This window comes from Trichoderma camerunense, assembly GCF_050948025.1.
Source record: "Trichoderma camerunense strain CBS 138272 chromosome Unknown V8C40scaffold_9, whole genome shotgun sequence".
NCBI classification, from domain to species: domain Eukaryota; kingdom Fungi; phylum Ascomycota; class Sordariomycetes; order Hypocreales; family Hypocreaceae; genus Trichoderma; species Trichoderma camerunense.
Genome location: NW_028145361.1, coordinates 849,736 through 862,170, shown reverse-complemented (window position 1 = coordinate 862,170; position 12,435 = coordinate 849,736). Strand labels below are relative to the sequence as shown.

General features: G+C 49.3%; 1 protein-coding gene across 1 annotated transcript; it reads left to right on the top strand.

The window, feature by feature from the left end:
* The first annotated feature begins 9,388 nt into the window (after nt 1–9,388).
* V8C40DRAFT_245534 (bZIP transcription factor) lies at nt 9,389–12,240 on the top strand. The gene is made up of 4 exons (XM_083215928.1): nt 9,389–9,914; nt 10,063–10,569; nt 10,641–11,299; nt 11,360–12,240. Exons 1-4 carry the CDS (start codon nt 9,557–9,559, stop codon nt 11,519–11,521), a joined length of 1,686 nt encoding a protein of 561 aa, XP_083073133.1. The 5' UTR covers nt 9,389–9,556; the 3' UTR covers nt 11,522–12,240.
* Nucleotides 12,241–12,435: the final 195 nt, after the last annotated feature.

Here is a 12,435-nt window from a genome sequence, read left to right as displayed (position 1 = left end):
GACAGCAGATGGACAGCTCGCGTCTCAGCCGTAGGGTCGGGTTTCGATTAGACCGAATCAATGCGTGTGGAGTAGTCTTGAAAATTGTCCATGATTCGTGTTTTGTGTACAAGAGGAAGGAATTCGCGGTAAACAAGGTTTGAATAGCATCTGGATTGGGAAGGTGTGTGTGTGATCTAGGACTCAGGATGGGGGGAGGGGGTCTTTGGTTGGAGCAAGTTTCCAGCAAGAATATTTCCGATCGAAAGGCAAGATTCACTGATGTGTGGATCAAGGAAATGCTCAACTTTGGCAGTTTACCTAGAAATGGCACCTCCAGTGTATTCATTCCACGAATAGCTTCCATCTGAGCAAGACTCTCTACGTCACCGTATCAGAGTCCTTCAACTACTCGTATCCCTACGGTCAAAGTACACGGCATGCACCTCCTGCTTCTTCATGTCTCATCCAGTTCAGATTGAGTTTACTCCCGCCCATTTGTTCTTGATATTTTGTATGTGCGAAACAATGGGCTCCAGATATCGCCGAGCATCGCCTGACGTGTGGCCAAGGAGCAGGGGCAGGAAAACAAGAGGCGCTGAGACTTGCAGACGGCTGTACTTGTGGTACTTTGATTGGACTGAGAAGTTCTCATTTTTTTTTACTTCTCGGTTCAATCACTTTATATTGATTGAGGGGTTATGGCCGTGAAGTGGATAGAGTGATATAGGGATGATCGTAGCGACCTGTGCATAGTGACTGAGCGGTTAGTATATGTTAGGCAATTAGCACGAACATTTAGGGCGTCAAAAGTGAATTATCTTGCGTTTTGAATACTGAGAATAAGTAATACACTAAGGGAACCCAATTCCTGTGCAAAACCTGTGAGGCAAATGGTTAGATCTACAAATGGAGGAGGTGTTGTATTCGTGCCCTAAACGCCAAGCATGATATCCCGTGGTTACAGGCGGCAAATTCAGCGGTCGTGCTGCGATGAGCAACTTCAATTAGTGTCTCATCTGGTATAGGTCTCCCCGCACGGGGACACCCATTGGTTCATCTGATGTCCATCATCTCGTAGGGTGTGATGTTGCATTCATGCTCTCTGCCTGCTATACATTTATCCCCACTAACGGATTTTGAGTCCCAATCCCTCTGTTAAAATGCACCTTTCCTTCATTTCAACGGCTCTATCAATCATCTGGATGCTAAATTTTACACACTGCCCGTGGTAGAAGAGACCCGACTTCTTGGTCGAGGTATTGCGTGTAAGAGACCAGGGTTCCTCCCTCCCACAGAAAACCACACAAAATTGTCCATGGGTACTAAACACTCCCTTAAGGCAATGTGTTCCACGAACCCAGTTCCACGAACCCACTTTGCAAGCTGCAGGAACGTGGCCATAAGCTATGGGCTACAGGCTCTCCCGACTCTGTCGGCAAATGAAGGGCTTCCAGAGTAGCGAATAAACTAACAGATATCAAGCATGTTTCGTGGTGTACATATCACCATACGTACTATTTGTATCTGTACCTATACATATCTATTCCAGCCGTGGTAGATACCTGAACAGCACCTAGGTAGGACACGGAGCCGCGTTGAAGAGACAAAGACAATCACGCCGGAAGTGACTTTGAGACAACATCTCGCAGCTCCAAGATCGGTCTACAGCCTTTTTTTGAGTTCAAAAGGCGTCATGACTTTTCCGTCTATAGACGGGCATCCTTTTTTACAATCCCATTTGATCTCAGCTCGCCCCGGATCTGCATACGCGCCACTGAACCAACCTCTATACGGGCTTAATCTGCGCACAATACTGTGCTATGTAACTCAAGCACCCAAGATCTTCCATAAAGGTCGGCCATTAGGCATAGATACCTTTCCGTTGTGGGTGGCATGGCATCATTCTTAATTTTCGTGCTAGCTCACGTCTACGGCTGTAGTGTTCCGAAAGTGTGGAAAGGCTAGTGTCGGGATGGTTTGCTCCTCCGAGCTTCATTCGCATTTGGAGCCTCGACAATGCTGGAAAGGCTTAGTTTTGAGTTGTACAAGTAATAACATTCTTCTTAGCTCTCCTAGCTCGCTGTTTTGATGTAAAACGAATACTACCTCATTGCTTAAGGGTGTTATCTGATTGAGATACATGTGGTGTGAGGTGGTATCGTGCCAACACCCCACAGACTCTCCCCCCTCCCCCTCCACCCCTCAGTTTTGTAAGTACTACCATGGTGCCCTCCATCAGCAATAAAACATGAACATGTACCTCGCATTTACGAGGTATATCTGATTGCCACGGCATACAGGAGCCACTGCTTTTAATCAAAGTGGAAATAGATATGCCCGTGAGGAAACGCCATTGAATCAAGACCACCAACTTTGCAATTTCAGCAACCGAGGTGTGGCTGATCCATGTGCCGTCCACCAAGTCCCAAAGTCTTCTTCCGTGGAAATGCTTTCCAAATTCTGTCTTGCCACCCCTTGCAGAGTGACCAGAATATTGGGAATATTGGGAAGGAAATAATACTTCCGATCCTCACTACACTGTTTCACTCGCGTTAGCTGATGAGCCATCTTGATCGATTACTTCTACGTACCTGTGTACATCTAACGCTCCTCGCCAATTCACCTCAAGATGATCAAGAATAATAGGCTTTTAGCCGTTAATTGTAGAAATGCCCTGTATTCTCCTGAACGTGTCGTGACAACGTAAATTGCCACGTTTTACCTTTCACAGCCGCTCGAATGTAACGCCAAACGGCCTTCATGGGAAGCACCTACGTTGGGTGTGACCTCGGGACGGTTCCGGGAGGGCTGCACTTAACCGCCAACAGACCAGCTTGGATGCAGTCTGTTCCGTGTCTCCGCACGTAGGTGTTTTTATATGCCGCTAATCATATGTTGATGTCTATCAATCTGCTCGCTAGCAGCTAGAGCAATCCAAAGGTGGCCATGTGAATCTTCTTCTGTATTAGAGCCGCTAGGAGGGACGAGATGCCCGAGCGACATCGGCTCTGAGAGTTGCTACATGAACATTCCTCGAGGAAATATTGTACGAAAGACTTGATGTATAGGTACATACACAGGGACTGCTTCTGTCCGCTCGTAGCACACGTTTAGATTTCTGTTGCCCGGTTGTACGGCTAGAGGCATCATCGGCGTTAGACCAACGGGGCGCCCCCTCCCTTCCGCCTAGGCTCGGAACGACGCGCCGCTAATGCGCCCGGATCGGGCCTCAGTTAAGGAATATGAACGCGGGGGCAGATGTTGAGGCATGTTGTCATGTTGCTCAGCCACCGTTGAAGATGGGCAGCTGCTTGAATAAAAATTTGCCCCCAAGTTCTTCCCTTATGCTAGAGAGCGAGTGACCTCTGGAGGCTTATTTTGGCTTCATAAAATAGTACAGGATTGTGATAGTGTGGGGGATATCTTGGCAGGTATGAACAATTTTTTCAGCTTCTTACGCACGCCATCCCCTCGTCAGATGTTAGTGGTGTGCGTATCACATGGGCATGTCTGGACCAAGAATTCTCGATGTTTGATTCTCTATGTGCCTTATTCGGAAGGCAATGAAAGTGGTATCCGGTTCATGATTAATGACCAAAAGCTCTCAAAAGATCCTGTTGGAAGCGGTTGAGGGCGGCCAGCCCGATTCAAGAGGATGCGGTTGCGCCGCTCTGGACTTGCAGGCGTCATAAAGTATCACTCCAATCAGAAGCCTCAATTGAGACCAAAGCCAATGAAACATCTCATTCCTAGCACCCTCCAACTATGTTGCGTCGCATCATCAGCCCTTTGAGCTCTTGGCCCCGACGCGAAAATCCTTTCTGTTCGTCACCGGGTTCAAAGAGGTATAGAGCTTATGCTGCAAATATCGGCACACGACAAGGTATGAGTTTATGTGCTGATTGTTACCCTTTGACTACCTGTGATGCTGCTTTTGTATCCTTCACGACAGGGACAATGCTATGCTTTCAGTATCCACGTACCAAGGTTAAAATGCTACGTCTATTCTACTCGCGAAGTATTGCATAAATGCTGGGCATTTGCGTTTACGTTCTTCGTCTCGGAGAGACTAGATGAAAACAAGCTTTCAGAGGTAATCATGTCAAGGTCTCGCGAAGAATCGCTGACTATACGTACAATTCAAGGCCGGAGTGTTGGGCAGTGCCTGGATGGTTGCAGCACGTAATGCAGCCTTAATGAGACACGCAGAAAATAGCTTCTGCTTCGTTGAAGCTCAAGCACACAAGGCGTCAAGTGCCAAGCTGATTGATGAGTCGCCAGCCATCCCACAATGCTCATTCGCAGCGAAAACCTGTATGCCGTGCGCCACATCCTGGGAAGTGAGAGACAAACAGAGAAGGTATGCAGTGATGATGTGTGGCGTACTGAGCAAAAGGTTCCCGGCATGCGTGTCTCTTCTTGATCTTCTTGCCGTGCGCCACCAGCGCCCAAGATTGATTTCACGGGCCAACAACCAACGATACATGTAGTTAGCAGACAGAGTAGGCACTGGTATGTCTTGGAGCAGGCTGTTTTTTCTCTCTTGCTTTTTCTTGGTCTTTGTGGGAAGATAATGACGGAATTAGGGTTCTACTTGGATATTCTAGGGTGCCTGTCGCGGTATCACTTCAATATCAACCTTGGATATAGATGCAGTAGTGAGTTGCTGCTCAACCAATGTGAGTAATGGAACGCTGTGTTCGCCGCCAAAGCTGAGCAACCTGGGCAGCCAACGAAAAGGAATTGTTCCCGTGAAATATTCCGATAAAAAAAAGGACAAGAAGGGAAGAGAAAAGAAAAGAAGAGAGTAGAAAACAAACCACGGGGTTGTAAGGAATCAGCCGGTCCGGTAGATTACAAGTTTCCAGACAATTATTCCGTACATAGGTAGGTATGTTACCTATCCTAGCTAGTGGGCATTTCTCGCGTTGACGGCGAGAATAAGACGCAATTTTCACCTGCACCACGCCGTTTACAATGCAATATCGGGAAGCAAGTAAGCAGGGCTGGGCAAGGAGTAAGGCATGTGGACTGGCAACATGGTGGCTGCAGCTGCCTGTCTGCTCCATTGCTCAGAACATCTCCCGCCTGTACCAGAGAACCCCCTGGCCCATCATTTGGTGCTCTGCTGTCACCGATAGCCGGATGATGGACTGGCCGAACCAGCATCGAGAGCCATGACCTCAGAAAACGCCCACGTGTGCAAATAAAGGTCTTGGTTGTGGATTCAATGTGACGCTCTACCGAACCAGGCGAAAATGGAGAGGCGGATGGTGCCGTAGCGGCTCCGTAGCGGGGATCAAGGAATTCTCCCTTTCCCCAGAAGGGACCATCATGGCGTTGATCCCATTGCATGGAGCGGTGGGCATCTCCTTGCTAGCGTAGATTGTGCAAAATGTCCGAGCAAGCAGCAAGTAATAATGGCAGCGTAGTACTGCCGTTGCGTACTCGTATGTGAATGTGAAAAGAGACGAAAGGGAAGACGAGCAACGGCTAAACAAGCACGAAGGGCGTCTCTGGCTCATCAGTGGCCGGTCTGCAGCAGCCCCCTTCTTCTCCTTTTCGTCGCATTGCATCTTTGGCCCACCCATCCTATTGAGAGAAGAGTGAAATCAAGGGCCATTGGAACCAAATCTGCTGAGAACAGGCGAGGTGGAGAGACAGCATGCTGGAGCCAACAAGTCTAAGCAGCCACAGCTTGGAGGTTTGTGATTCGCGTCTTGCACGGCACAAAAGGAGAGGGGACTCTGGCCGCATCTAAGCGATCTCGATTACTGGACTGGTGGCGCCAGGAGAGATCTCTCAGGTCAGGTCCCCGGCCCTTACTCTGTCTGTGGGCCTCGTCTAAACACATCCCTTGCCTCCATCTGATAGTAGATCGTCCCCATTGGGCGATGAGCTGCGGACCCGATGCTCATGGGTGCGGGTACCTATCGGAACATTGAGCTTGGGAATGTAGGCGCGAGCATCGTGTGGTAGCACTTGGGCCTTGTCCTTGTCCTTGTTCCTGTCTTTATCTTCCGAGATTCGATGCTCTCATCTGCCGCTCTGTTGGCTTAACGTACCTGTATCTTCTTCGTTCTTCTCTTATCCTTCTTTCTTTCAGCCCTTTTGTCGTCTCTTCTCACAGGCCACGGCAGAGACCGGGTTCCGCAAAGAGCACGGACGGACAGAAGATGGGCGGCGGCAAAATGTAGTTACTTACCCCGAGACACGATACGCACAGTGTCTCAGGCGCTGCTCATGCTACCTCACCGAGGCAGCCACAAAATGCAGCAAGGTAAACCAAAGCACCGGTAGGACGGGAAGAGGAGGCACCTGCTTGGATTTGGTTCCGTGTTTTGCCTGCTGTGCTGAACCTGTATGCCGCAGCCCTGCCATGAGTATCAGTTAGGAAAAGCTTATCTGCGATTGGACAGCTGGGCTGCGACTTTGTGGTACCACTCAACTAAAGTCTGGCAAGGGTATTGATGGCGGCACGGGAAGAGAGCCGAGGTAGCCAAGTGGGAATCAATGTGGACAGCCACATGATTAAGACTTCTGAGTGGTTTTTTCTTTTTCTTTTCTCTTCCAGCTTCATTTTTTTCTCACCGCACGGACTCTGTTCAGGTGTCTCGCTGACAATCCAAGAGGCGTGTTCTCTCCACAGACGCTGAGCTTGGGAAGTGTTGATGAATTATTCTCGTGAATCTCCTGGTCGGTAGCAGGTAACACAAAAGTTCCCGTTTCGTCATGCTCTACATTCCCCATCGACACCTCAGACGGAACGATTTGGCAAAAGACAACTGCCATAGGTCCCCTCCTCCCTTTCTCCTTTCGCCACCTGCTGTACAACTCAACAGTGCACGTACGGCCACGAGATGACAGCGACAATGTGCCATGTTGCGCGTTTCTTGACCAAGGCATTCTAAACTCGGGAGTTGGATGCTAAACTGGCAGATGCGGCGGTGATACAGCCGCCTTGTGAGCCAGCTCGCCCGCTCTTCGTACTACCACAACTAGGTTCGGAATATCCATCTCAAAGATGTTTGCGACTAATTGCGCATAAGGATCCATTTTCGGAACTGCATACTAGTAGAAAGCGAGATGATGGCTGCCAGATTGGTTCTCCATGAGCTCATACGAGCGAGCCTACGCCACCGACTTGGGAATGCAGGCTCCATCTCATACATGCAGCTACTAGCCAACTAGCGCAAGACATGCCATCGACGAACAAGATTGCTTCCTGTGGTCTCCATTGGGCGTCTCTAATATTGCCAGACCGCTATTAGGCGGCGGAAAGGAGAGACCCCAAGCGGCTATATGAACGCCGTCGCTGATCGGCCGAGACGTTCAAGGGAAACAGAAGGCTGGGGAGAGAATTAATTGGACAAGAGTGTGCTTGAATCGGAAGCCGCTCCGTCTCTGGAAGAGTAAAGGCAAGGTTGAGCAAGAGACAAGACAGCATGAAAGTGGAAACAAGGGGATGCGTGTGGCTAGCTGGACCAGAACATGCTTTTCCGCTCTGAAGTCGAGATCCAGAGACCCGGCAGATGGGATGTCGTACAAAGTATACTGCACCAAGCCGCCAACTTGTTGGTTTGATGCCTCCGTCGGCTGAACAAAAACCCTTAATACAGCATCTCTACAGCATCTCGTAGTACTAATTGTAATGGAGGATGAGTTCTCCATTCTGTTGGCTGTAAAGTGGCTGTAAAGCGCTATGTCATAACCGTCGGCCGCCCACCCATCTGCTAGATGCCAGATCAAAAGCACCTACGAGTACGATGTGGTTAGAGCCCAGATGTGATATCTGACACCGGCAGTCCCTACATTAGTTTTTCAAGGTCTTAAATCACTCCATCGAACCACGTCTCGCTTGAGGGGCGTGGATATTCCCTTTAGCAGTACTTGACGCTCTTATTACATCACTTTTAAAGGCACAGAATGAGGTATTCAAGGCGAAACACGTCAATACTCAGGGAGAGAGTCTACATTTGTCCATTGATGCTTACGTATTGCTTTCCCAGTAGCATTAGTATCTGAACCTGTTCATCTCCCCATACCCTGCTCCAACAATATACTAGATATCGTTCGCCTAAGCAGCTGAGATGGGGTAATCAGACGGGAATTACATTGCGTGCTGCCGGGATAACTTCATACTGGGACTGGCTGAACTAGAAACTCGAAGCTACGAGCATAGTCGGCGATAAGAGCGTCACTGGAAGAGGCACTGATGTGCTGGTGGGTGTCATTGGTCCATTAGAGCTGCTGGGATCATTCGGCGATGAGCGGATGAAACATGGACGAACGGGCGGCTGTCCACCAAGACGATGAGGCGCGTTCAAGCCGCTACAAGCCCTTGTCTAGTCCACAGAGCTGCTGTACACTCTGCTAAAGCGAGACCCTTACCAAGATTGATGCCCTACCTTGAGGCCAGCGCATGTGCAGCATGTGTGAAGTACTTACATATACGCGGGTGTGCCTGAACCTATGCCTGCACTTCCACGTATATCCAAGTAGAGCAGAGCAAGAGCAGGGCTACAGCAGGGCTACAGGAGCGCGAGTTGAGCCTGCAGATGCTCTGCAGTAGTACAGCACTCGCTCAGTACTAGGAGGAGGTGATAAATAAGGCCTGCGGTCTGGTGCCTGAACATGATGTGCTCAATTACACTGGCCACTGGACGGTGAGTTTTCTTCGTGTCATTCAGCCAAGCCAGCAAGAGGCTTGCCGGAGGTGTCATCCAGCCGAATCTGCCCCCGCGCTTTCAAAAAGGTCCATGTCAGGTATGAGTACCACCAGAACCCGGCCTCGCCTTTGCCGTGTCCTGTACTTGCACCGCATACAACCTCTAGTATGTAGGTACGAGTAGTGGTATCTCGTGCTTCGGGCTTGGGCAGCCGCCCAGCTGGGCGTAAACAAGTTGCTGAGAAAGGCGGACAGGGATTTGAGGGAGGTGTGGACCAGGGCCTGAGCAAGCTAGTGGAAGCAGCAGAGCAGAGGGAATCCTTCACTTGTGGAACACCCATAGCGGGGGAGGTGTGTGTTCTACCGATTTGGCTGGGGGGGTAAGCTTAAGCTTGGATGATGAGTGAACCCCCAAGACACCCCTGGTTGCCAAGGTACGGCCAGCGTCTCTGATACATCGCGGATGTGCGACTGTGGTCGGGTAAGGAGGCCGTACAAAGCCTCTTCTTCGTACTTGTAACATGTCTAATACATGCGCTTTCAGGCAGCTCAGCAAAAGTTCAGGCACTCTGGAAATGCGGGAGCATCGTCTCCAGGGCTCTCACATCCTAGATCCTTGTCAAGCGTAGTGGGATGCTGCTAGTGCTCTCTCTCTTGCTTTTTACATCGTATTCAGTACATAAACATGTATATAATATAAGAGGCATCGCATCTCCATGGCTTGCGTCGATGTCTGTATATATATCAAGCCATTGCCGTTGTCCTGTTGAGGGATTCGTGTTCCTATTTCAGCTCTATAAAGATCGAGTCATCACATCTCATATAACATCATATCTCCTTGTTTTATATATCCCATCCGTTACATACATCCTCTTGCATCTTCTCAAAGAGGATTCCATAGACGACATGTCCTTTACAGCTGGAATCTGGGACTATCCTTCGCCCTCTTCCATCACTCCTCCAATGACGGCATGTGCCTCTTCCACCTCAGTAACTTCACCTTCATCTTCACCGCGAGACTCAACTTTCCAAGTTCAGTCACAGCCAGTGTCTTTAGAATCACCACCCGGGTTTTCCATTTCGACTCCTCCAGGGACGGTTGATCCTGCGGATATTTCAACAACTCCTGCTCGTTCAAGCAAGAAGAAGAAGGCTTTGATGCCCGTTTATCACGGCCCGTACCGAGAGGAAGACGACTGGACAAAGGTCTCAGATCCCAAGGAAAAGAAGAGGATACAGAATCGAGTTGCTCAAAGAACATATCGTATGACCACCCACCCGTCTCTTACTTAGCGTCAGCTGCCCTTTACTTTCACCTCTACTGCCATTGGCTGCTGGCTACATTATCTTAGAACATTATAGTTATGAAGGGGGCGTTGCATTGCTAACCAGAAGGACATCCAAATATGCAGGTCACCGTATGAAGGCACGCCTTGGCGAGCTACAAGCCCGACTAGATAGCCACGAACGGAACAAGGCTCAGCAGACAGAAAACTCGGAGAACGTCGATTCATCTTCCACCAGCGGATCTGTTAGGGGCTTTACAGCTATCAACAATCAGATATCCGGCGTCGAATCATCCCCACCTCCTATGCCCCAGGATAAGACCCCCATTAGCCAATCCCAGGTGCAGCAGCAAGCCATGTATGAACGACCTGGTAATGAGGCCGAGCTTGTATTCCAGCATTTGCCTCGCAATACTCTTAAAAGCCCAGCACAAACGCAGCCTTCTCCTGAAGCCAATGGCTTGCTCTCTCCTCTAGGCCAGCCTCCCTCAGAACGGGTTTCCAAAGTACCCCACGATTTCGTGCTCGACTGTTTGCGTTTTCAAACGCAGCTATTGAACCGCCTTAATAGTCTGCAGCAAGAGGCCCATTTCACTCCTTCTTACACCCCGAGCAATGCTGCGCCGCCACAGCGTGAGTTGTAATCCAGATCCATTAGACCAACGTTGCTAGGAGAGAAACCACATGGACTGACTGAAATATAGCTCTAGACAATTTGACTCAACCTGAGCATGCCCAGTGCTCAGATGCTTTTTCCCCTGCCAATGCAGAGGCTATGGAGTTCTCCTATGAGTCTAGCGCAGACTTGTGGAAGACAGATGCCATGCCCAAGAGTCGCCCTCCGCCTACATCTGATAATTCCATTACTTTTCCACCACTTCCTGCTGCCCCTACCCCCAGCGCAGTTCTAAACAGTCCCGTTCCAGAGGGCCTCAGGGAAAACCTGCGACCCGCGCCTCAGCCAGGCACCCAGGCTGCTCTAGGAGAGCGCATCGGAAGTATCATGGAGGCCGCTCAGGCAGCTGGATTCGATAGCTTTGACGCCCTTGTCTCTGCATATTACTGCGATACGTTTGGAGAGGCTTCTTCTCTGGCTAATGAGCAACGTCTGAGTCGTAATAGGCGGCTGCCAAAGGTGATTGCCGATGTGTTCCAAGCAACCAAAGGGTGGAGCACTTGGGAACGCCGTGGTTTTCAGGAAGAGATACTCAAAACTGCCGAATCTATGCTGATATCAGAGGGCGCTGGCGCTCGTTCTTCTGTAATGTCCAAAATTGAGCCTCTAATAGACTCATACGATCCAACTAACCCCGACGTTACTGCGGACGCCCTTATCAATCTCAAACGATCTATTCAAGATGAGGTGAGCAAACTCGTGGTTGAATCATTGTGGACTTCAGAATGAATTGCTAACTTGGCCAAGCTTCCCAATTCCTGGGCCCTAACAATGGCTCTGGCCTCTGGCACCCGCAATTCCTTTCAAAGAGACCGCTCAAATACGGCCCTGGCAACAACTCTCCTCGTCAACTTCTCAGGTCGGATACCCAAAGATCAGCTGCTCCAGATTTTGTGTGCATGTCTTTGAAAGCGGATGCATGGTTGGTCTTACCGGTTAAAGACACACCTTTGCTTTTTCAACATGCAGGTCCTGTGGATGGGCTGAACTGCTGTCGCAAAAAGAATTGGTACGTTGCCTTTTGAAGACAACTAGCAGCAGCCCATATTCCTTTGGAATTTTGGCTGACAGGCACAGCTCAGTAGTTAGATTTGAGATCAAACTACTATCGCAGCTGCGTGCTAGCCCGCATTCGATACACCACTGCGATTATGATAAACATTATCCGGTGACGATCTACAACGGACTGGATTTCTTTTTGTGATTTCCCTTTTCTTCTCAATCTACGCTGAGCTTTCACACTCACTTGATTCTCCATTCTTATACCTCTACTACGTCAAGAGAAGACGATTCTCTACAAAATAAGGGACGTATACGCGAGTATACATGTTCAAAGCCGCCTTGGTGGTAACACTTCAAAGATATGGGGGTTTTTTATGATACATCAATTGTCCTTTGGTGAGAGCTGGGGGACTTTTGCGGGGATAGATCCCACCAAAAATAATCAAGATGCATGTCATCATGGTGTACATGGACAGATATGGATGGACGGCTGCAGACTAGTTCTGCAATAGAGGCATTAGGCGAAAAGCAGGTCAAAAACTTACAACGTGAGGCGTTGTGGGAGTTTATGGATATTAGCCAGAGCTGGCAACCAAAAATAAGTTAGGAATCACAGACCGTTAGCGGGAGGTTAATTTATTTGTTTGCGAATCTGCCGTTTGGTGCCTCGCATTTCGTGAAAAATTTGGTGGATTCCTTGAGACTCAATAGCCATCAGAAAACCGTTCACAGGATCTCTCTCATTGGCTGTCATCTTCCTAATATGAGTGTGTTAGACAGTAGTATATAGGAGCGTCAGTCCAAAGCAAGTAAGTCATTGT

Excerpts from the sequence above, each read along its gene's own strand:
- V8C40DRAFT_245534 (XM_083215928.1), top strand. The coding sequence starts at position 9,557 with ATGTCCTTTACAGCTGGAATCTGGGACTATCCTTCGCCCTCTTCCATC. Across the intron at positions 9,915-10,062 it reads AGTTGCTCAAAGAACATATC|GTCACCGTATGAAGGCACGC; the intron begins GTATGACCACCC and ends CCAAATATGCAG. Across the intron at positions 10,570-10,640 it reads CAATGCTGCGCCGCCACAGC|CTCTAGACAATTTGACTCAA; the intron begins GTGAGTTGTAAT and ends ACTGAAATATAG.